Source organism: Pteropus medius, unplaced genomic scaffold (assembly GCF_902729225.1).
Source record: "Pteropus medius unplaced genomic scaffold, Ma_sr-lr_union100, whole genome shotgun sequence".
Classification (NCBI taxonomy): Eukaryota; Metazoa; Chordata; class Mammalia; order Chiroptera; family Pteropodidae; genus Pteropus; species Pteropus medius.
In genome coordinates, this window is record NW_024351073.1 from 17,850,652 (window position 1) to 17,875,930 (window position 25,279).

The 25,279-nt window shown below is 46.3% G+C and overlaps 1 protein-coding gene and 1 pseudogene across 1 annotated transcript in view; both read right to left on the reverse strand.

Annotated features, from left to right (window-relative positions):
• TRIO (trio Rho guanine nucleotide exchange factor) overlaps window positions 1-25,279 on the reverse strand; it is a 324,442-nt gene that overhangs the window by 74,111 nt on the left and 225,052 nt on the right. Inside the window, exons 24-31 of the mRNA XM_039842534.1 lie at window positions 24,775-24,850; window positions 24,097-24,186; window positions 20,755-20,847; window positions 18,522-18,633; window positions 16,617-16,807; window positions 14,598-14,699; window positions 11,321-11,463; window positions 10,672-10,771 (exon numbers count right to left, since the gene is read on the reverse strand). Coding sequence (XP_039698468.1) covers window positions 10,672-10,771; window positions 11,321-11,463; window positions 14,598-14,699; window positions 16,617-16,807; window positions 18,522-18,633; window positions 20,755-20,847; window positions 24,097-24,186; window positions 24,775-24,850 — 907 coding nt within the window. The remainder of the gene's footprint in view (window positions 1-10,671; window positions 10,772-11,320; window positions 11,464-14,597; window positions 14,700-16,616; window positions 16,808-18,521; window positions 18,634-20,754; window positions 20,848-24,096; window positions 24,187-24,774; window positions 24,851-25,279) is intronic.
• LOC120586433 (uncharacterized) lies at window positions 22,198-22,316 on the reverse strand (annotated as a pseudogene).

Here is a 25,279-nt window from a genome sequence, read left to right on the forward strand (position 1 = left end):
GGACACGTCAGCGAGCCCGGCCATGAACTCTACTTCCCCTTCCTCCGTGGGGGCAACACCAGTGGGGGCCACCTGCGTGGCCGCTCTCCGGGTCCACGGTCCCCAACGCCCCCAGGAATTACGTGATAGTTACCACTTTGTCACGTTCTAACATATATGGTTACGATTTCCTGAGTGTTTCGCGTCAGAATCTCGTAAGATTTTTCATATGGCCATCCATATCTTTTGTGCCCGAGACATCGTGATTCTCAGGAAGTGCTCTACACTCATTGTTCAGCTTAGCGCAAACGAGTAACTGTGTCTGAAGCCACTGTTGGATTCTGGAGAAATGCAACAACAAAGTGAGGTAGAGTCCGGCTCCCACCTCGGAGTCCGAGCGTCCACGCTGTCAGCGTACGGGCTCTTTGTCACCACCTGGTCTAGAGGGAGCAGCCACACGGCAGGGAGACCGAAAGGCAACGGGGTTCAAGGTCCCGAAACACGGGCAGAGCGTGCCTTCTCCCCTCAAAACCCTTCAGGATCCCCTCCCCATTCCCGAGGATACTCCGCAGTGGATACTGCTGACCCTCTGCCATTGGACCCCAAACCCTGTCCAGGTCCCCTTCCCCTCCGTGCCTCCCCATGTCCCTCCATGCGCTCTGTGGACACTGGCTTATCTTCCACATGCCCTGTATTTTCTGGTCTGAAATAAAATTCCTAACCCTTCTCTAAGCTCACTCCCATTTTTTGTCTATCAAAACTCTACTAATTCTTAGGCTACTTGAAGCCCATCCACCAACTCCGTAAAGACACAGCAGTACCGTGATCTCACACGTACAGCAGGTGCACGGACTGCCCATGACCGTGTGTCTTCTACGGCTGTATGCTCCTTGGGCACAGCGCGTATTTGCTGATCAACGTCCCTCCTACTTGTGACCAGCTCCCCATCACTGGACTGTCCCCTCTGGCTCTTCCATCCAAGCAGCACCAGGGGCTCCTGTCTGTTGTTCCCTGTTCCCCCTCCACCAGATGGGCTCCGGGACTGTATCCCCTATGCTGGTTACCCCCCAGCAGGCGCTCCCACCAAAGCAGTGAGTCTAAGACATGACCTTTCCCCCGCCCCGTATCTGTTGATGTCCAGTGTTGCCTTCTGGACAATGGTGTCACGACTACTGCCCAAGCTAAGAAATCTCACGCTTGTTCACACTTCAAACGTCATCAAAGAGACTCGAGGACGTTCGTCTTTCCAGCTGCTGCCTTCCTCCCTCCACATGCTCACACCAATCACCTCGTCTGGATTTCTGCAGTGGCCTCTGAGTGGCCTCCCTGACCTGCGCCTGGCTCTCCTTCGAAGCCACCTCTGTACCGATGCCAGCTCCCTTTTTAAAATGTGGAGGCTCCCATTCAAATATGCCATCCTCCTACTCGAGAACCCCAGACACGGATTCCTTAGCACGGTACTCAAGGTTCCCGCAGCTGCGTCCCAGCCCACTTTGCCGGCCCGGTCAGCTGCTTCTCATGTGCGTCCCAGCCCAGTGGCTGCATCCTCCTTCTGAGATGGGCCCAATGAGCACTGTATCCACGCTGCCCTTTCTGCTTAGAGACCCCCGCCCCGGTCTGTCTAGTCTACATCCCCATCAAACCCCTCTGAGGAGTCGTGCCTGCACCTACCATCCTTAGCACTTCTGTGTATAAACAAACTGCGTGTCAATTCTGAGGAGCTGTGCCTTGGGCCACATGTGTGCATCTGCCCTCAGCACCGAGAGCGGGTCTGCACCACTCCTCTGCGGACGGTCCACGCCCGGACCGTGAGGGAGAGACCGGGCCCGTCCCAGCCACTGCTGGGCCCCCAGTGCCAGCGACGGCAGCTCAGTGCTCGTACCGGGAAGCGCTGGACGGCTTCTCCTCGCACGGCCCTCTGCACCCCGCGGGCGGCCAGGCGTGTGCCGAAGTGGAAGAGGCAAAGCGGGAAGTGCGACATGGGCGTTTCTCTGTGACGTCGGAAGCTAACTGTGCCTGTGTTCAATGTGCAACATGCCCGGTCTTCTGTCACCCTGAAGGACGTCAGCACAGAGCAGGCACGGGACAGCAGGGTGGATGGCTGGGAGATGTCCTTGTCTGAGAGGCCACCTGCCCACTCGCAGAGGGCTGCTCAGGCTCACCTGTCCACGCAGCGTCCTCGGGCCACCTGTCCACGCGGACGACCGTGCCTGCCTGCCCCGCCCTCTGAGCTGATCTGTGCTAGTTATCACCAGCCCCCACCCCAGTTTAATAGCCTGTCTTTTAAGTGAAAGTTTAGATATTCATAATAAGAAACACATGTGCGTTGGACAGCCGCAGAAACCAAAACAAAACACACTCTTCTGTAATAAAGCGTGGATGTCGACAAAACAAATCGTCTTCGCTAGGCCACAAAGGGAACTTTCCACAAATGCTTAATCCTCTTCTGAATTTTACAAATTCGTCTGTGGGAAAACCATGCTAAACCTTATACATTTCCCTGTGAACAACCAGATGCTAATGTCAAAAGGTGAAAGGTGGAGGCTCCGCCTGGATAAGCGTTTTCCCCGTGAGCCCGCGTTATGGAAGCGGTCAGCCCCCATAACGGGACACGTACGCAGGGACCGAGTCTGGCGTGGGACAAGGCTGTCGAGGCCCTGCAGGGCCCGCACTCCCTGTGGAACCCTCCCCAACGGCGGTGGCTCGTCCCCTGAGCTTGCTCGTGCGTGTGTGCCCACAGCGTGTCACCCCTGCCCAGAGCCCCCGCCATGGGCCCATCATGCTGCCGTGACACTTGTCCACCTCTGGCCCTGGGGTCTGCGACTTTAAGATACACCACCTCGTCACCAGCCCTCTGCTGGTTGTATTCGCGAGTTTTATTGGTTTTTCAGGCTGCTCAAAGCCACATGGTGTGCTGTGTGGGTGGGGGAGGCGTGGGAAGGGAGAAGGGGGCTGCCCGAGAAGGAAGATTAAGCGAGACCTTATTTCTGGCACTGGTTGTTTCGCCCCTTAGAGTCATCAAAAATACTGGAAACATCTGTGTACTTGACAGCATGAGAAATAAAAATCAAGCCTGTTCTGACAAGAACTGCGTGCTGAGTTAAAATTCTTTTTCAAAGGCTTCAGAGAACTTACGAACAAAGTCTAGCACCAGAAGACTATTTTCAAGCAGTGCTAAAATGATCATTAAAAACAATCTACATATATTCTCGGCTTTGACCCTAAGAATCGATTCGCTTTTACCCGCAGGAATCGCCTGCACAGAGCTTTAAGGGGAGGATTAAATGGTGCTTTTCTAGTCCAGAGAAGAGACATCTGTGGATTTCTCAATGCTCACATCTGAATATTTTAAACTTATTACAAAACCTCTTAAAATCAGGTGTGCAAATTACCAAAAAAAAAAAAAACTTTTCTTTACATAAAAATCTTAAAATAACTATTTTGAGGAAGCAATGCAAATCATTACTGCGTTTCAGAGGCATTAAACTCTTAATTAGAAAAAATTCAGATACTATATATCAAGTGTGGCCGAGGTCTCATTTGCTTTCAATGACACCTCTACCCTCAGTGACCTAATTTCATTACTTTGTTGAAAGAATTATCATTCATCTAGTTTAAAATTCACTTTTCCTTTCCAACCACATCTTGTGAAAGTTTTCACAGTATCTTCTTTACTTCTGTATATTTTATGGACTCCTCTCATGGGCTCCTGACCACATGCATTCAGTTTAGGATTGCAATTTATGAAAATCTCAGTTTCCATGACTCATGTTAACTCTTGTGACATCCATATCAGAAGACGGATTTAGAAAAAATCATTTTGCTTTTCATTTCTAAAAAATGTGGTGACTGAAAACACGGCCTTGACTGGAGCCTGGGCCACGGACACCACCAAGGAAATGGCTCCTCTGGGCCACCCCGAGTCCCCCCTCAAAGGGCCAAGGACAATGCCAGGGACAGACGCACAGACTATTCGCAGAATCGGACCCGCGTCTCTGCTGGAATCCTCTCCAGGATGACTGAAAACGAGCAGGTCGCTGTGTTTCACCCCAAGGAATGAAATTCTCCTCTCTGGTCGCAGACACGTGAACCTTGAGCGATCACCATGCAAAAAGAGTTTGACTCCGTTTCCGGGAGAAACCGAGTGAGATCACTGCTCGGCCGGAACCCAGCTGACAGCAACTCAGACAGACTCGCGGGTGGGGACTTCTCACCTCACTGCTCCTTGGAGCAGCCCCACCCGTCGCTCTAGAATGAGGCGACTTTATGTTACGAGAACATACAGTTCCTGAGAAACAGCAGCGAACACCTGGTTAGAACGGCCGAGACTCCCCGATGAGCCCTGGGGTGACCCTGCCAAAGGAAGGGGGGGCTCTTCACAACCGGACGCAGGCCGCTCTGCAAAGGATTCGACTCCGAGAACCCAAGATCGATCGCAGGTGGGGGTCTGGCCAATTTTCTGAGACCAGTTCAAAAGGAAAGGGGGTATGTGATCTAACAAAAGCCATTGTCTCCTAAAGAACACAGTGTACCAGCTCCTGTGAACGGTCACGCCCTACAGCCCAGGACGGTTCGGTCATTCAGAAACCTCACAAAAGGGCCTGGTGGTTTCGTGGAGGCTTCACACAGAGCAGAGCGGACCAAAGAACGACCGTTAAAAGGATTGGGGGGCAAGGCTCCACTGCTGCCGATGCTTACGAGACAGTGGCAATTGTGGCAGCCGGAGCAATGTACCCGAGGTCCCTAATTACACCCCACGTTCTCTCTCACCCGCCAAGCTCCGGCTTCCAGGAGGCTTGGGCTTAACGGCATGAGCAGCAGGCCCCCGGGCTCGCCCCAACTCCAGGCCGAGTTCGCAGAAGTGTTCCCCCAAATCTACTGAGTTTCAGAGAGCACTGCTGTGTAGGCTCTCACGCTGAGGCGGCACAGGGAGACGTCTCTGAGGACTGAGGACCGGTTAACATGGAAACGTTTACACGTGTTTTTTTTTTACCATCGAAAGAAAAAAGTGTGAGGAAAAAAAACTTTTTCAGAAGCAGTGGCTTACTATACCCGACGTTTTATCCAGAAGAGAAATTCTGAGTGTCGTGAACTCAGCGAGGGCAATGCTCTACTCTCCACCAAGGCGACCCCACGCCGGCTTTCTGACATGAAAATAACCCTTGGGAAGCCTCCCTGACTGTGAGACACATGAGGTGGAATGGAAAATCAGATGGAAGGAAGCTAAATTTAAAAGACACAACCAGAAAAGGCGAATTTTGAATGTAGAAAGTCAAGCAAACCAGACAGAGGGCAGCTATTACCTATCAGGCCTCAAAGGTTCACAGACGCTGACACGGCCTCGTCTCCCCTCACCCTGACTGTACTAGAATGAGAAGCCGGGATGTGCTGAGCAGACACCGCCCACTGTCCTGTAGGACAAGGACTCAGAGTTGGGACAGAGACTGGTGAAAATCTCCTGCAGTGCTTTGTCACTGGGCCCTGAAATGAAAAACTCCTTGGGACAGTTTAACCCCAAGAAACCCATTTACCGCATTTCTTGAGAGAGCAAGATAATCTTCTATCCAGGAAAGTTCATTTGAAATGCGCCTCTGTGCAAAGGGACAGCACCTGAAGAATTAAGGTGACGGCCAGTTAACCAACTGACTCGGACCCTCATCACAAGGAAGAACTGGAACGCGCCGCGGGCCTCAAGTCTGAACCCAAACTGCCACCATCCTCAACAGTGGCTCTGATCAGTGGGGTAAAATTTACGTTAAATTTTTCAATGGCACTTTTCAGTGCGCCATTATTCTTACAAACACTTCTGTTGAATTTCTACCCAAAGTTTAAGTTTAGAAAAAAAAAAAAAATCTTCCTTTTCTGAGAACTGAGGTCTTCTACTTTAGCACGGGGGATTTTGTTTTTCTGATTAACTACAGTTATCAAAGACTACACTCATTTTGTGGTTTTACGAGTGCACCGAAAGAAACTTGTTAAAAATTACAAAAAGCCACAGTCACTTAGAAAATCAGAAAACAAAGATTAGTGACAAGAGGAAACACACACCAGGTGCGATCCATCGCCCAGCGGGGGTGGGGCGTTCATGCCGGTGCCGAAGCACCTGTCCGCCCTGGGCTGGCACACAGGGATGCTCCACGAGGACTTGTGAATGAATGTCTCTGCCTCGCGAATGCATGAAGTCGCACTCCACGCGTGTGGCCACGATGCAGCCCATGTGGGAGGACTGAAGATGAGCAGCTCAAGAACGTTTTAAGCAAGAGTCTCCCTCTTTTCCAGGAACAGCGCATTCAGTACGCACGTGGCCACCGGTCTTTTGTTGCTGAGCCACCGAAATGCAATAAGTCTGCGTGACTCGGTTTCGTGCCCACATGAGGTCGTGGGAGAACCAGAGCCCCCGGCGAGGCCACAGCCGAGCGCCTCCTCTGAGCGAGGTGCTCTCTCGCTTCGGCACCTTCAGCCAGAGGTCAGGGGGCCGAGGGCAGAACCGGGGCTCCCCTCCGCTCCCACGCCGTGCCAGGTATGTGAGTGATGAGGCTGAATGAGAGCGTGTGGAGTTCCTCAGGAGGCTGAAGGCAAGTTTCCTCTCTCAAAAACATGAATTCAGCCGCAATTTAAAATGTACTGGCATTAACTCCTTCATACGCTGCCTCGACGTTGCAATTTACAGAAATCCAACCAAGTTCCCATGGTGTAGACGGTCACTTCACAGAGAAACTTAATCGACTGACATTTTAAACTACATGAGAGCCCATGTCCCCAACACAGTGCTATAGCTTAAGAGTAACTGAAACTATTTTTTTTTTTTAAAAGATGTGGATTCATATATTATAAACTCAGGGCATATCATGCTAAGTCTCCACTGAATTTGCTACTCACTAAAAATCAGAACTGCATCGCCCCGGGGCTGCTGGCCTGGGCCGGCTTTTCCACACACACCTCCTCTTGCCTTGGTGATTTTTTTCATGTTGACCTTAAGACACTCTGTTCTATAGTAGCCTCTATTTGATTCCATATTTTCTATTTTCCTCATAATATAAATGTTGGTTATAAAAAACAAATCATAGACCAATAATAAGGCAGAGAGAAAGAAAAAGGTTAAAAATGCTTCATTCTACTAAAAAGATTTAGCTCCATATTCAGCTGTAGTGTGAAATAATAAGGCCTAGATACCAGATAGGTAATTAAATCCACATTCCGTTTCTGGCTTTCGCGCTCTAGTGCTGGGTGGCCCTGTGAGGGTCATCCAGCCTCCGTCATTTCCTCGCGGGCCCAAAGGCCAGCTCAGCAATCTCCTCCCTACCTCCCGAGACAAGCCCAGGACAGATGAGATAAGGGTCTGGCAAGCGCTTGATTTCTTTGGAATCCATATCATATTCTCGTAAGATCATTCTGATCAGTGTAAGTACCATGAGTATAGGCAAGAATCGGTGCTGAACTCACTTTTGGCACAAAGAGGTGGCGTCTTTTAAAGATGGAGATGTGCTCGTGGGGACATGTGGTTTGCGTCTGTGACCGGCCTTCTCCGCTCTGCTGACAGCACTCCCTGGAAAGAGGGTGGCTCCGGGAGCCCCTCCTTAACAGCCTCTTTCTAAAAACTCTGCGCCTCATCTGAGAATTATGACAGCTCCGGGCAGAGAGCTTTTCCTTAAGAATTCTGCAGGAGGCTGAGTTGAAAACATCCCCCCACCCAGTTTCTGAAATGGAACCAAATTCCAAGATAACAACTAACTCATAACAGAAATCATAAATTAAGTCACACAGGCAGAACACGGTTAAGTAATTTCCTTCGCTAGATCTACCTGCCCTTGTCATCGGAGGCTGTTTAAACCTGAAATGCTATGTATAGTGGAAGGACCTTGAGACAAATGAAAAGTCGGTGTCATCGGAGGGAGAAGGGGGTTTTCTGGCTGAGCCTGGTTCAGAGAAACAGTGCGTCTTACAAACTGACTCAGCAAAGGGTGCAGTTTCCTAATTTTCAAAAGTATTCTCCTGAGTCACCTACTGACCCTGGAATGTTCTACCACAAAAGCACGAAAAGGGAGACGGCTGTAAGAAGAGCCTCACACGGTCTTTATTCTCATCCCAAATGCAGATCCCAAGAGCTGAGGAAGGCGGTTCCATGATCTTAGGAAGACATTTCATCTTCCTCAGGCACGTACTTTTGAGCCTGTTATGGACCTATGGCCTCAGAGAGTGGTATTAAAGGAAATAAATGCCATGGCCACCCAAAAGAAAATTGAGTTCTGGAGTGTCATTACTTCAAGGTGGGTGCGCATCACAAGCTGGGAAGCTAAGGGCTGCTGACTGACAGGCTGTTGTCACAGCTTCACTCGGGAGCACCAGTAGGTGTTTTCTGCGAAGCTCGGTGGTGGCAGTGGCTGCCTTCACAGAAGGGGCCCTTCTGGGATTTCTGAGCTATGAAATGAGCTTCAGAAATAATGCATTCGATGAGGTAAACAGAGGTTGATGAATTACTTCCACTGATAAAACATTTGTCTGGCAGTTCTTTAAAAACTCTAATAGCTCAGGAGATTCCCAGAGTAAAATGAATAATTTCTGCAAGTTAAAATGATTAATTTTCTGTTAGTGATTTATTCTTCCTCTTTCGTTAGGTACAAATAGAATTTCCTGTCTTAATGGCAACAGCCCTTATAAGTTGTGCAGGCTCGATTCCAAGTTCACCTAAGTCCACTTATGCTGTGACGGATCCTAAGAACAACTAGTTACAGGACTCCGAATCCAGGATAAAGCCTTATTTCTGTGGCCGTCCTGTGGGTTCCAGCCGGCCACACATCAGGGGCCCGGGGCTGCACCGGAGTGCTGGCACACGAGTCCCCTCCACGTCCCCTCCGTGGGAGAAGGGGCGGCTCCACCTCAGGCGGGAGCTGCTGAGCCTGGGGCCCCTGCCTAGACAGACACGGGGGCCTTTCCGGACGCCTGCTGCCACGCATTTATATGTGAACTGCCTAAAGAAAGTCGTCCTTTCTTCTGGAATCGATCTCCAGAAAAATCTTCACACCTCTTCCAAAAGATAGAACTTTTTACATTTATTTATCTTTGGCACTGTCATTCAGATAACTTACGATTTTTAAAAAAATAAACTTTAAACTCATTCCTAGGTAAACCTACACCAGCTCCACGACAGCAAATCTGGTAAGAATGTGAACTTGGGCTTGATGGGCCTACGGCTGATGTGGGGTTTCTCAACCAAGACAAGTCCTCCAAGTGGCCTGTGGGCAGGCCATTCCCTTCAACATGAACTACTGGTATTTCCGGCTTTTCCTTCAGCTGAAATTCTTATGTAAACTGACTATGTAAATTACTCGATCACCTCAATTATTATTTGAAAAAAGTAATCAGAATTACTACAACGAAATGTTTCCAAGTTCAAACTTTATTTTCTTAACTGACGGGCTGTGGGTGGGGCGGCCAGGAGAGATGCTATTAGGCACTCAAACTACGGGCAAGAAACAGGTGCCGAAAGCTAACATGCTGAGCTCTGAACAAAACAAAATGAGACACTTTTATTCTTCGGTTCTGTTATTATAAAGCATTCAAAGTTCTAGGACTTATTAACTGAACTCAAAAAGTGGAATGAGAAACAACTAATTATTCGAACTAGAAGAATTCTGAAAATAAAATCATTGCAGGAGAGCAGTATTTTAAAACCTACCTACCTGTGTCCTGGAAACTACAATAAATACCACGAATTCTTCTGCAAAACTGAGTTAAGAAACACAGAAGTCTGGGACCGTAAGATCTGCTAACCCCTAGCGTGGCACACCCCCCTCTGTCACCAATTATTTCCAAGTGAGGGTGACGTCTGGGCACGTCCTTCTTACCAGTGAGTGGGCTGTGGGACCGCCACACCGAGACCTGCCACATCTCACAACCAGGACAAAGCACAGCTCGCGTCTGACAGTGAGAAGCCCGGGATTCTGAGCTGATGGCAAGCGGAACGAAACCCTATTTGCTGTCAAATTCTTCCTAAAAGAATTTGGTCTCGCATTCCAGAAACGAACCAGGACAGGTGCTCCTCTCAGCAGGAACAGAAGACCTGGTCGATGTGACTGTCCCTCAATGGCTTTTGCAGAGGACTTTGGTCACCTGCATACCATGCAAGCCCAGGATTCCAGCTTCTCCTGTCAATGTATTCTGTAGGTTTTTGGATTCCATAGAGAGAGAATCATGGGATACTCCAGGCCATCTTTACAGAAGGTGAGCCTACACAGACTGGATACAAGTCAGATCTATCTTCCTAGCCAGCACTGGTGAGGCCCACACCAGGGTGCACTTCCTGTGCTCTAGAAGGCACCTCGGGCCAGGCTGGGCCCCTGTTTCCATCAGAGCAGAACAGGGCTCTGTGCAAGATTCCAGTGAAAAACAACAGGTTCTTCTGCTTAAAATAAAAAAACTTAAACACAGTGCCACAGACACCGTGACAGAAAACCAGGACACAGCGCTGGGAAGGGCCAGTGATTTTTTCTGAATCCTCAGGGTTAAAGTCTTCTAACCCAGACACCCCAAAGTCCTCGTCCCTGGCACCTAATCCTGGCATGACTCTCAGTACATAGCAGCTGTTTGAAAATGTTAATGACGACTGTCATTTATAGATAAAAAGAGGCTACTTCATACCAGACCACAGACAAGCTACACGCACATCCCCAGCGAGGGGTGGTGACGACTTACCTTATCACTGTCCAGTGTGTTCTGTGATGTCCGGGAGGCGATTGAAATTGTGTCCGGCTGGCTGCTGCCATCGCCTTGGCTATCCAGGTCTTCTCCATCCCTGGGGACGCAAAGAGACTTTCAATTCCTGACACTGCTGGCTTTGTTTTCCAAGACCAGTAAAGATCGTCCATCAGTGTTGCAGAAATAACAGACGCGTTTAAAGAGGTGGAAGTCAGGGTCGTGCTTGCTGCTGCGGCCGTGGCGCCGATGGTGACTGATCACGCTTTACTGAGTATAGGCTCTTTGCCGGGTGCTGGGCGCAGGGGCTAACACAGATCACGCCATTTAATTCACACAATAATAAAATACAGTTGACGTGACTTTTTCCACTTCAGAAGCGAGAAACAAAAAAGTCCAGATGCTATCACTCACTCGTCCAAGGCCAGGGAAGGTGACAGGGGCTTGCACGTAGCCCTTCATTCACTCTCGAGCTGAGGCAGGTTCTTAACAAAGCAATCTCATTACTAAGAACGCTGTTACATGTAAACTGTATTTTATAAAAACGTGTTCCTCAAACTATGTGAGAAACAGGAGTTGTGAAAAGCGGGAAGCTGACATGCCTTTTCCCTACTACACAGCACACTTTCAAACGGTCGCGGGCACTCACCTCCTCCCCTTCTGCCTGGTGGCGGGGGCCGTTTTGGGGAGGTGAATGGGCTCCTTCAGGGCGCCTTTCAGGTGGATGGTCCTCTCCTGTATCACTTCTCTGATGTGCTTGATCCAGTCCTGCTTGTTTTCTATGCTGGAAGCCTGACGAGGTGTGAGAATCCGTCAGGACACCGGAGGGCCCTTTCCAGATCCTGCACTAACCACACTCAGCTCTCTCACATTCCTGGAGTTTCCCCTTCTAAAAATAACTTTTCATCAGAAAAGCAACCACATCCTGTGTTTAATCTGCCACCAAATAAATGACTCTAGTTTTGAATATTTTTTTTCATAGAAACTATTTTTATTTTATAGCATTTATGTCATTCTAGATTTCTGAATATTCTAAGAAGCATTCCCCAGTTCCAAGAACTTTTAAGCAGCTCTGGAAAAATATAAAAACACAGCCACCCCTAAACCAAAGCTTCTTTGAGGCTATTTAGGCCAAGAGTCATGGTCAGTGGCTAGTGAAGTGTCAACGGAACCTGAGCCGATGCCCACAGGTCACGCTGCCTTGTCCACGGGTCCCACTGAACAAGAGCTGCAGCTGCGACATCTTCCCTCTGCACCCTCTCTCCCGCCAGCACTCTGTGGAGCTGGGTGTCCCTTCTCCTCCTGTGACCAACGAGGAACTGGGGCCTGGACACATTAGAAACGTGCCCAGGGTCACATGCCAGCGGATGAAGCTGGAATTTCTGGACTGCATGACAGAACCTATTCCACAAGCTCTGCATTTATCAACCTCTGGTTATACCGCCAGAATAAAGCAGTGCAACCTACAGCCAAAGACATGGGGTGGATTTACCTCAGCTCCATGACAACTGTGGAGAAAGGTTCTCTGACAATGACACACAGGCAGATACTCAACAAGCATTTGTTGAATGAACACATATGGCATCACTTTTTCCAGATTTTTTTTCTTTCACTGTGCCTCAAAGGAGGTTTTATTTATTTATTTTTTAACATGTTCTGAGCCTTAGTAACAGTTTTTAATTTCCTTATGGTCAACATCAATCTCCTATGATATAAGCAAAATTCCCTGTAAATGATTAAAACAATCGTCAGTGGGATTGCAGATGAGCTCACGAAGGGAGGGAGCCCATCATGTTCTCATGGCGGACCTTGTTTTTGAAACTAGAAAGCCAAAGCCCATGTTGGGAAAGGGAATGAAAATTGAGATCTCTCTAAATAAAATGTTTTATCTGGAAGCTGTGTCTTTAAAGTTATTGAGGGGCAGTAATGGGGAAATAAAGGATAAATAAAGGATAAAAGGGGCCTCTTACTCCCATCCCAGGACCTGACGCCAGGAGAGCAGTAAAACTGACTTCTTCTGGGTTAGGAGGCAGGTGATTAGGGAACAAGGGAGTTGATGCATGAAATAATTGTCTCAGGATGGAAAACTCTGAACTCTGTAGATCTACTGGAATTTAAATGCCCGGGACGAATGTCCTGGGGGTTAAACAAAGAGAAGCATCTGAGGAAGAACATTTGGCAGAGTTTGGAGACCACTGAGAAAAACTGTTAATATGGTCCAGAAATAAAGAAAATTCTCATGACATAAAGCGTATCGATCATCACATTTATGGAGACTAATTCTCCCAGCAGTCTCATGCTGTTTAAGGAAGGATTTAATCCTTCCTTGCAGACCACAAAAGCTAAAAAAGGCTACAACTGTTTTACAACTACTAGGCCATCACCTTCACTGCCATGGCCATTACCATCACTGCTGTCACCATCATGACCATCGCCACCACATCTCCACAGTCGCCACCACTCAAAAAGCTCCACCATGATCTCAACCATCACAACCACCTCTACCACCACTACCAGCTCCACCGCAAAGCGCTCTCTGAAATGAATGAGGGCCTCACTTCCTTCATAGTCTCTCCTTGGAAGTCAGGAAAATGTTACTCGAAATTCCCTAGAACACGTTCACCTGGTGAATTAAAATAAAGCCCACAGCAAGTCTTATTCTTCAATCGCATCATGAGTATTTTATTATGTCCCACATGAAAGTAATTGTCTGGCAAAGTACCTGGCACTATTTCTTAGGTGTCCCCTTTGGCATCTGTCAGTGCAGCTGATCTGGATAAACACTTAATGTAAGTCGGAGGTTTTAAGGTCTTGAGTGTACTTTAAAATTTTATGCCTTAGAAAAGTTGTTATCTAATATGTAGCTATTGGTGCAATTTACATTTTACAGGGCTTTATGCCAGTACTGATGAGGACACGCTGGGTTGGTAATCAGATACTGCCAAACAATCCATTATTTCCAATTGACTAGAGACCTTAGAAACACAATGGCTTCGTGGTCAGCGGTCACTAAAGCACTAAAGTACAGACTCTACAAGAGTGACATGCCGCTGAATAACTCACAGTCGCTGCAAGTCCCATAGAGAGGTTAAAAGGAATGTAAGAGACAAAATCACTGACATGCAAGTTCACACACCAGAGTCCCATTAAGCTTTTGGCTCGGCTCCCAATATTCTACAAATCTTTGTCTAGATCTTCCCCCAAACATCCTGAAGTCGATTATGGTCTTTCCAGACAGCCCCAAAAGACAGTTTCATCTGTATTTTCTCAAACACAGAAGAAGGGAAGTACCTAAGACACCCTCAGGGCACTCTGCCATTCCTGGGAGAGGGTGGTATAATCAAAACAGAGTTCAAATCACATATTCAAAGATACTTTCCTCCCTCAAAGACTATGTGCCTCAAAGCACCCTGTTTTTGAACATGTTAAATCATAACCCTGTACCTGATAATCACCTCCCCCTTCTTCCTCTGGCCCCAAACCAGAAAGCCAAGAGCCCAAGACCTCAAGGAGACTTGGCTTGTTCAGCCCGGAAGCTGTCAAAGCCCCTCCCGAATCTATCAGATGCCCATTTTCCTTTGGAAAGCAAAGGTCAAGTGTGCAACGGGGTCTGTGGGTCCACACCTCTCTCCTCCTAGACCCTAACTTCCCGCATCTCTTATGGAATCAATTAATTCTTTTTAAGACTGAAAGAATGGAAGAAGTTTGAAGACCCTGCTCCATTTGATCTTTTAGCAGGCAAGCTAGAGTTTAGCTCAAGTTATTTTATCGCTAGAATACCAAACTGAATTTATTCTGCCATTCTTCATTAGTGATCACTAATCCCAAAAGGAGCACATAAAATGATAGGAAAACCAGTATGTTTCAACAACACTGCCATGATAAACTTGTTACCCAGCATGTCCCCGAGTTTTACGCGGACGCACCTTAAGGACGATCTTATTATCTGAAGTTGGCGTCCTCCCCACCCACAGCGCGAATTTGCAAGGATCTCCTTCAACGTGTTCTGTGACACCCAACTCTGAGGTCTGGAAAAAAAGACAATTATACAATTAGGTGACACTAAAATTCAGAGATCAAGACCATTTTTAGTGACTATGGTTCTAACAACACAGGTCTGTTCACGTTAACAGGTAATCCTTAGCCCTCATTTTAGTTAAAATGAGGAAATTTTGTTCTTAGGCTACACACGATCAGTTTCGTCTCTTTCATTTCCTCTGATGCAGGTCAACAAGCAAATCCACAGGAAGGAAAGCAAAATTATCTGAATACCCTATGACCTGGAAATCAAGAGCTGACTATTTTCAGCCTGATAAATACAAATCAGTCTGTTCTAGTTGCAAAACAGCTGCCACCTTGGGTTTTCAGCACTAATCAAGTAGCCCCCTTCACAGAGGCAAATGGTGTTTTAACTGCTTACTTATTTTCCAGTTTGTTTATCGACAGCATTAACTTTTAGTATTTCGCCAACAGTTTTAAGAACTAAGAAACAAAATTTCGCCGTAATATATGCAATTGTAAACATGCAGAACGCGGAAGAGTGTAGACAAAGGTCAACCTCGTCAGTCTCCCCTTCCCCCTAACACGTTCTCCTCTCTCCAGCAAAGGAAGAAATTCATAATCTGTATCTCCAGAGGTGGCCTCTGAGGGAAACTTAACTTTTAAAAGACAAATTAAGTGAAGATATATCAGCTTCTAAAACAGACTGGTTTGGTCTCTAAGGATGCATTAAAGCCAGCTAGTGAAATTACTAGCCAGCAATGCTGCATTTTTTCTTTCCAGTTAGAATATGATCTAAAATGATGTAAGGTGGGCTGTGATCCAAAGGACAATCTCCAACAGGATATAAACTAGGGAAAACTGTAAGAAAACCATTAGTTTGAACTTGCAAATTCCAGATTATTATTAAGAAGATTTCTATACTTGGTAGTACTTTATTACTTTGGGAATTTGATTAACATATGGATATCATAAAAATATAATGTATAAAATATAAATTGTCCAAATTCCAAACATCCGTCAATATTTCTAAGCAGCAATCTGCCATATTTTGTGTAAAGAAACCAGATTCTATTGCATTTACTATTCTTTCTCTGACTTTTCCTTAGTTTTGCACAATCTTCCCCTGCCTGGCCCTGCCCGACAATTCTGTGTTGATAGTCCTCTGAGAGATCACCCACTAAGGGAAGATGGGACTACAGAGGCCCCAGGAGACGACACCTGCCTAAGACTTTCCTGACAGTTGATAAGGCGGTTTTATAGAGACTGGTTGGGCGTGCCACTAGTGAAAAAAAGAAAGATACCAGGTAAGTTTCTCTTGCCAGAAAACACAATGACAAGTTAAATAAGAATTCGAAAGCATCGCATAGTGGTAAGCACAGAAGGGTAGCCATGTCTGGATAGGTGGGGCTGTGGATCTTTAAAACTCTTTTTGCTTATGTGAATTTTCTCTAGTAATCATATTTTGCTATTGTAAGAAAACATAAATTTACTTTTCATAAATTTATTTTTAATTAAAAAAACCAAACCTCATCAGTAAGCACCTATGGTAAGGCCTCTCAAATCTATCCCAATGTTAGTAAATGGAAAATTAATTATGATATGAGAACTTACTTAATCACAGTCTGATATGATCAATTCATATATTTATAAAGCTAGTTAAGGCACATGGGAAATAAATGATTTTAATGCACCTACAAAGTGTCTTCCTATCTCGCAGTTAAGAGTCTGGCATTTGGAGAGAGCAAGTGCTCTAAGCCTAAGGCAATGCAATCTCATGAGCGCCCTCTAGTGCACCCAAGGCGGTCAGAGAACTTGACACAAATCCCATTTTCAGGGAGGTGGGGAGGCTGAACTGATGGCAACATACATTCATTTTTCTCTGCCTACAAAAAACCTGCAATTGTGTTACCTTTACACTTACAGTTCCGAACACCTATACTTACAAACAATTTGCTTTTATAAAGGTACTTGCTTCTCCCACTGGAATCTTTCACTTCTTTACTAAAGACTAAGGACATTTCAAAAAGGAAGAGATGCCGTTCTCGACCCTTTCGAATTAAGGTTTTTGGGTCCCACACTTGGAAGGATTCCTGCAGGATGAGTTCTCCCTGAGACTCAATGTTTTCATCAAACCCTGCAATATAAAAAAAGAAGGCACGATCAATTTAAAAGGAAAGGGAAAGTGATGCACGAGACACGGCACTGTGCCTGCTGAAGCAGTTATAACACGCCCAGGAAACCTCGGCTCGGCTTCCCACCGGGGCGGGCCCTGGCTGCGCCCGCCGGCGCTGCACACCTCCACGGAGGTGTCCACAGTTCCTCCTGAATCGCGACTTCGCGCATCTTTTCCCTTATTCAAAACAATTCAGCGATTCCTTGTGGCTGTGCTCTTTGGGTTCCGCCTTGTTGGGGTGGCATCCTGACCCCCTGCCATCTGGTTGAACCCCTTCCTTCCCTTCACCCACAGCACTCCATCTACAAACCTTCTCTGTCCACGCCGTTCCCTGCCTCCCCAGGCCCTGCCCCTTCCAGCCTGTGTCTTCATCCTCTGCTTCCTCAGCCTACAGCACGCTTCCCAGACTTTGCCACCTCTCTTCAAGGGCCTGGCTGCCCAGCCCAGGTGAGTTCTCCCACCTCTGAATGCAAACTTCTTCAAGCAAATCACTCATCTCTGGCCCCTGGCTGGCTCTCACTGCTGCTCATCTCTTCACAAAGATGGCCCGTTGTGTGCACTTTAAGCTACAAGGGCACAAAGTGGAATCCCGGGCCGGGGCTGCTAGTTACCTCCCAACTCCCACTGTATCCTCTTCCCTAAGGTCAGAGGCTCTCCTCCCTTGGTGGCCACCCCAGTAAGCACTGCACTTCCCAGCCCCCTCCGCAGTTAGAGGCAGCCATGCACCCACATGCCCACACGCCCACACAGGGAGCCACGGGTACACCTTCTGGTCCCACCCCTCTTCCCACGTCCTGCTAGAGGGAATGTGGACACGGTCTCTACACATCCTGAACCGAGCTGGCCAGACAACATCCAGGGAGTGGAGAGTGACCAGCGGGACAAGCGCATATGTAGGGCTGCTGCCAGCTCCGGATTTCGCACCAAAGAAAGAAAAAGCCCTTGTGCTTGGCTTCTGATTTCTGGGTCTCTGTTACGAACAGCAGCACCTCGGCCCTAACTAGTGCACTGCCCCGTGCTTCCGAGGGCAATGACGCAGCCTGGCACGAGCACTCGGGGCACGGCTACTTCTTGTAAATATTTCTGTGTAAACTGATAATAAGAGTTAAGCTCTGTAACACAGAAATGACTTTCTTAAACAGAGCAGTCATAGAAACTGTAACTGCGGCAATAATTTTTAGGCATGTTTTACTGATTCTCTCTTTAATAGTTACACACCACATTCAACTCCATTAGCAGGTATGTGGTACCTGCTGTGTTCAAGGCTCTAGCGAGTGATGCAAAGGACACAGAGATGGGGAAGCGACAAGCCCCTGTAAGGATTTTAGAAACTTGGGTGACCGATCTATCCTTCCTTCTACCCATCCACTTAACACGGAGGCCAGGTAACCCAAGCCAAGTGACACGGAGCGCTCCTGGTGCTCAGAGTATGGAGAGGCCGTTCTCCAGTTACAGGACAAAAACAGGTGTTTAAAGAGGTACAAGTATTTCATGGGATCTAAAGGAAGCAATAAATCCAATTCTTGAAAAAAGATGTTCACATCCAGATTCTTAACTCCTTAACTAAACACTGATGTGTGAAGCCAGGATTTTCACATGTGGGCAATCCATCCGCAACGGTGTGGCAGAAGGTGCAGTGAATGCTGGGGCGTGGAGGGGGCGTGGGTGCCGTTACCTTCCAGCATGCTGAGGTGCATGGCGTCGTTCGCTCGCTTCGGCACGCTGAGCATCACCTCCAGGCCGTCTTTAATCTCCCCCTTCCCCTCCTCACAGCACGTGAGCAGCTCCTGCAGAAGACCGAGACCATGAACTAACCAGAGTCTGTGGAAACGAGTCTATGAAAATCCACGATTTGCAGGGTAAAAACAGGCTGTGGTCAGCTGCGCATAGGTTATCAGAGAAAACAAAGTACTGCTTCTCTATCCAGCTCCAACGAGGACAGCTCCTCACATGAGAGTAGACCAGATGTAGTCATGGTTTAAGATGGAATTAGGGTGCATGTTAACTACCAACCCCCCAAAATGATAAACAAAAATATTTAAGGAGTAGAGCAGAGTGCAGTCAGCTATCGGTGGTGTCTGAAGGTCATGCCGGGGTCCAGCTATGACCGCTAAGCTCCCCATAGGACGCCGGCGTGATGGTGAACTCTTTGGTGCCATCAACACGATGCCACCTAACCTGGCACCGCCGTGCGTGCAGCGGGAACAGCCACGCTATGGGAGCATCTGGTCACGTGCTTCTCGTCTAAGCGCCGATACATGAATGACAGCCGGGCCAACACACTCAGATTCCGCTGGGCTCCAAGTTCCCTCCTTACCAGTGTAGTCATGATTATTTTAAATCAGCAACAGTGAAAACAGCCTTTGTGTCCCCGCATTCAACGAAAGAGGGACGGGACATTGCAGTCGGCTTTGGCCTCACACTGGATGCTTGAGAGCGATGGAGCTGCCTGACAAGCACCTTTTGCGTGAACGTATAGCGTTTATTATTCTGAACAGCTTAGCAAAAAGTGCTTTCGAAATGCAATGTACGGGGACTAACTGCACTGGCAGAAAACCTTCCTCACTGTTCTCTAGAAGAACCCTCGGCAGCATCAAGGGAGATTCGTAAACCAAAGCACCGGACTAGATGTGAAGTCATGGAGAAAGAGAATTTTAGTGGAACCACATGCTAAAAACAAAATCCGTAGGTCTTAAGAACACCAAAAGATGCACTGCCTTTGCAGAATTAGAAAGCAAAGAGCAAATGCAAATATAAACTTAGCCTACTGACTTCTATTTCCTGTTTACAGCAGCCACATCTTTCTGCAGTGACGGCCATATGGCTGCTTAATGGGATTCTGACACGGAAGTGCAGAGAACGGGTCCAGCGAAAAGCTCTGTAATGGTCATTATCTCTTTTGCAAAAGAATGTAGACACTTCTTACTGTCTCTAGATTTTTCTTATCAACAAAAAGAGTAAGAAGAGTTTCAGGCATTCATAACTCCACCTTCTGAATTTCTTTTATATCTAGAAAAATTATATCATCACCTCCAATTGCTGTGCTAGGACCCAACTGGTCCTACCTGGACATAAAATACTGTTACCGGGATGAATGGATGTTCTGCGCATCTAACGCTTGCTAACGCTCACCAGCCAAGAACTGGCAGGGTCAAGTAAGTATCATCAGATAGAGGTTGTAAACTACCTGTCTTGTAGTCAAGAAAATGTGTATCAATTATGTATAATGCAGTCTATGACAACTCTTGCCACAAATTCTACATTTTCTTTACTATTCTTTCGTTAAGACTAATCGTTACTAGATTTTAACAAGTGTGATTTTAATTATGATCACTCATAAGCAAGACAAAGAAGAGGTCAGTCTGACTCAAATACTTATGACGTGTGTGAACAATCCTCTCCGTAAGGGTGTGTGCGAATCAGCTGCACTGGAGGTGGCAGGCAGCAAGCGTCCTCGGGGCGAGTTCTTCTGAGATTCGGCCCCACTGAGTGCAGATGCAGAGCCAAGCGCGGACAGCAGGGAGCCGCGGACGACAGGGAGCCAGTGACGACCTGGGCCCTCACCTCGGAGGCCAGTTCCCACCCTGCAGCCTGGCACTGGCTCAGTCAGCCAGCCACACTGGGGACAATGGTCTAAGACAGTCAGGACTGCCGGCTTCTCTTCCCGGTCTCACTCTGTGTGAGGGACTAGGATCGGTCGACAATGTTTCGGTTTATAATCGATGAATACATTCTTATTTGCCTGCTGCACTGAGAAATCGGTTGGGGTGATGAATGGCCATGAATTAAAAAATAAAAATAGTGTGCTGGGTGTTATTTTAAGAATTCAGTGTACTTTACATAAAAGTAAATGTCAAAATACTAATGTACAATCCAAACTTTGCAGGCTGAAGATGCTTCATACATACTTTCAAAAGGAGCTGATACTTCGTTATTCGCTGAACTGGTTTGATAAGGTAGGAAGAGATGGAATTGGCTAATCCATGCCGCTGCTGTATCTCCTGAATTAAAAAAAAAAAAATTGTACATATTTATAAATAAAAACATTGCTGGGTAAGTTAGCATGAACTAAAAATTTACATTTATTTACCTCCATAATGATATGCACGCATCACTATTTTTCTGTAACTATAAAGCAGAAATCACTGTTGATTGTTTTAATGTGCTCAACATAAAAATAATCTCAGTCCAGTTATCACTTTGAACACAGAAGACAGGAGCGTTTACTCTGACTGTCTGGTTTTCCCGCCTGCAGAGATCAAACAGGCAAAGCCACAACCCCCTACAGCTGTCCCCAGCGGACAGCACTGGTCACACGTGAGTCAGGGATGGGACTCACCCTCTGACCCACCGCAGTCCTCCAAGCTTCGGCCACGTGAGCCCGAGTCATAAACCGCATCCCTCCCCACTGCCTGACTCTACAAGAGGCTTCCTTCTTCCCCACGAACAAATTTACACACTATCAAGGAATTCTCCTCTATCTGCTGTCATTACTCCAGTATCTTCCAGCCCCGAATTTTCACACCAACCTACTGTATTTGCATTGTCTAAGTTCTTAGCATTCTTCTCATAAACTTTTCAAAACACAGTCATTTTCTGATATTCTGTGCTTCAGAATATCAGATTTAAAAACCACCACATTTTTGTGTTCTCAATGTGTTTGTCATTCAGATTAGGCTCGCCAGGAAAAGCAGACTAGACCGTGATTCATGGGGCAGCACTTCCTGTGAGGTGCCGGCTGTAGGAATCACCAAATGACTTGTTACTCAAGCATCAAGCAGGTTGAATTAAAACCGTGACAATTCTTACTCTGGCTTCCGCTCATAAATATAGTTTTACAAGTTTCTTTTCAACTTGCAATTGTTTTAAAATGTGGGATTTGTGATTTAATGACGATACACATGTTCATCATTTAATATCACATCTAAATGATTTCTTTTCACATACGGTACAATGCACAGATCTTAAGCACCGGGCAATGAGTTCTGACCGATGCTAATACACTTGTAACCAACTGCCGAACCAGGAAACAGAAAATTTCTACCACGTCCGCTTCCAATCAGTTCCCCCACCCACTCACCCACCCACCGCCATCCAAAGGCAGCCCTGGTTCCAATTTCTATCACCACAGATTGGTTTGGCACATTCTAGAAGTTCACATAAAAAGAATCGTACAGAATGTCTTTTTTTAAACATCTAGCCTCTTTCAGGCCACGTTTTGGAGATTAATCTATGTTGTCCATGTATCGAGAGTTAATCCCCTCAAACTACTAAGCAGTATTCCAGGTCATGAATATGCCAAATTGATTTGAAAGATGTTACATCTCTTTTTCTTTTTAAATTATTTTTTATGCCTACAGCACCTGGTCTTCCTAGGTGGTCTCCCATCCAAGTACTAAGCAGGCCCGACCCTGCTTAGCTTCTGAGATCAGACAAGATTGGACTTGTTCAGGGTGGCATGGCCACAGACCATGAACCGTGGCTCCACTGGGGCGTGAACCCAGGATCTTCTGAGTGTAAAGCAGACGTGCTAACTGCTACACTATGGAACCACGTCCAAGATACTATGTCTTTTTAATACACCTTGGTTTAATAACATTTTCAGAAACACGTCTCCAATATTTCTAAATACCAATCCCACTATTTTTGTTGCCTTCCTTATTACAATCTCTTAGCACAGAGTCATACTAGTCAAAAATGGTGACAAGATCACAGTATTCTTATGAATTATCTGAAAAAAGGCTTAATCCTGCTGAAATAATAAAGTCCCCTTTTTCTAGAAAGCTGTTAGGATATCAACAAAAACTTCTTTGCTTATAAAATTTTACTTTGGATGGGAGAAGGCACAATTGGGGGTAAAAGAAGGATCTAGCTTACTGGTCAGTGGCATATCTAATGCTATTATTTCTACTTTGCATTTGTAATTCCGTTGTTTACATGTAATAAAGTCCTTGCTGATTCTGTTCCTCTCTGTGAAGGCGGGTGGGTGCCTTGTCTGTGTTATTCGCCACTCTGTGCCGGGCACCTATGACCGAGCGCTGATATATAAATGAGCCCTAGGACAATGGGCAATGATGCTACATAACACAAATAACAGGCATGGAATTTGCTTATCTCTTAATTGGATGAGCATGACTTCCGGTATTATTAAAGATGTTTTAAGGCAAAGGGTTTTTTAAATGGCTCTGATTCGAAACATCAGAAGTGCCACACGCTCTCAATACGTAGGCCTTAAAGAATTCTAACTCTGCAGGTGGCCACACGGTGCTGGGCTTCTTCTCATGGCAAAGACCTAGGTTCGCGGGAAATAGTGAAAAAGGCAGCCCTGGGCCAGGAGCGGACTTTCCATCTACAAAGACAGTGAGGAATAATTACTGGGCATGAGAATGGCAACTAAGACAGGGCCGTCTACAGACAGGGTCCATCCCAAAGACAGAAACTAAAACTTATTCTAATTTCCCAGGCTTTCAGAGAGGGGAAGGTCATCTGCCTTGCACAAGTATAAAGACAGAAATGGCTGATATTCTCCTGGGCTTCTGCACCAAACTCTATCTAACATTCCAAGTACCTTCTCTTTTAACCAAAATGTATTTGGCACACATTTGATGACATTCTAGAAACCCAAAAAGCATTCTGTATATTATATCATGAGGCTCTGTTCCTTTTTGTATTAAAAATCTTCCTACATTAGCTTTCAAAAAAAGCCAACCTGCACCTACACTCACACGAACGAGGATACACGTAATGACCCTCTCAATGGGCCCAGAGGTCACAGTGCGTCTTGCAGAATTTTGCTAGTTAGGCCACTTCTGGAAAATAACAACATCGTGAAATTAAAATGGAAAAAAATAAACGACTAAAAAAGATTCGAAGTTATTTTTGTTTTCGAGGGGAAAAGAAGCTTAAATTAATAGTTTATATCTTCTATGTGTAATATTACACGTAAAAATTTGTGATTACATGAAAATAATCACATACGTGATTATATGAAAATAATCACATACGTAAGTAATGACATACGAACGTATGCCTATTAAAACCTGAATTTGTTACAGATACACAGTTTATTGTACTTGAACTTTTAAAAACAGAAGAAAATATAAAAATGTCCCACCATAAATGTAACAGATAAAAATGAAAATGAAATATTGTCCCATCGAGTAGGCAGGAATTATGAGTAATGCTGAATTTGATGTATACCAAGTACGACTTAGGAAATTTCACGGCTTCTTTAGTAATCTATTACTTACATCAAAGTAGGATCCTGCATGCTCTAATATCAGCTGAGTAGAATCAGGCTTATTTTTGCAATAAGTGACATACATCTGAAACTTGTCTGCCTATAAACAAACAAAAAAATTAGAATATCTTTTTCCAATGGTGGTAAGTCAAACTACAATACTTTTATGTAGCTGTGTGTAATTTAGGCTCCAAATTAAAGAAACCACATTTCATAGAGAGAGCTGTTAAAATCAGAAACACATTCTGCTAATACCGCACACCTCCAGAAGCCTCCCGGACTGGGCAGACGGGGATGGGCATGACCTCTCTGCTCCCCAACGATGGTCTGTGCAAGCCCGGGCAGCAGGCTTAGATGGCATGACCACCAGGTCACTCATCTGTCCCCCTCCTGGCTAGATGACCGTCCTCCGGCCGCCAGGGCAGGGCCGGGCACTCGTGAATCTCCAGGGCCACATGGGGGTCTGGGAAAATGAATGGTGTATTTCCAACCAATGCTACTGCCAATAAAAAGCTCACTCTGCCATCAGTAACAAGTTGGAGAATATAATTCTTGGAGGCAAAGTCTGTTTCCATGTATGCAGATACCATAGGAGATGCCGACATTAAAGAAATAAACAGCATCCCTTCTAACTTCCTTCAAAGCCACCACATAATTGTGAGAGAACCAGAAGCTGAGGTTTCGTTACCCAAGTGACAAAGCAATGTCCAACGTCCTCTGGCAGCTGCTCATATTTTTCCAGCTCTTTGAGGAATATGCTGCAGAGAAGAAAAACGTTATCATATCATTATGGTGCCGTAAAACATTTTACTAGTGAGATATGTCAGAACGTGGAACCGAGCATACCACGAATCCAGGCAACCCCCTTAATCAGGGTAAGTTATGACTCCAAATGGCTAAGCAGTTCAGCCTTCGCAAACTTCCTAACTGAAATTTTAACCCTGCAGCTTACTTCGGGGAAAGTGTTCTGTTTGGTAGCTAACGATGTAATGTACGGATGGAAATGGGAAGTGTCCACTTAGATTTCAATGTCTTTTGTTGGGGTGAGGGCAGGGCAGTGAGGAAGACCCCCTAGGTCTGTCCCCGCATCGTGTTTCCACAGTCTACTGGGCTGGACGGACTTGTACCTTCCGCTGCTTTTAAAAACATCTCTGGGTGGTGAACACACCGTGTAATATACAGGTGACGTGTTA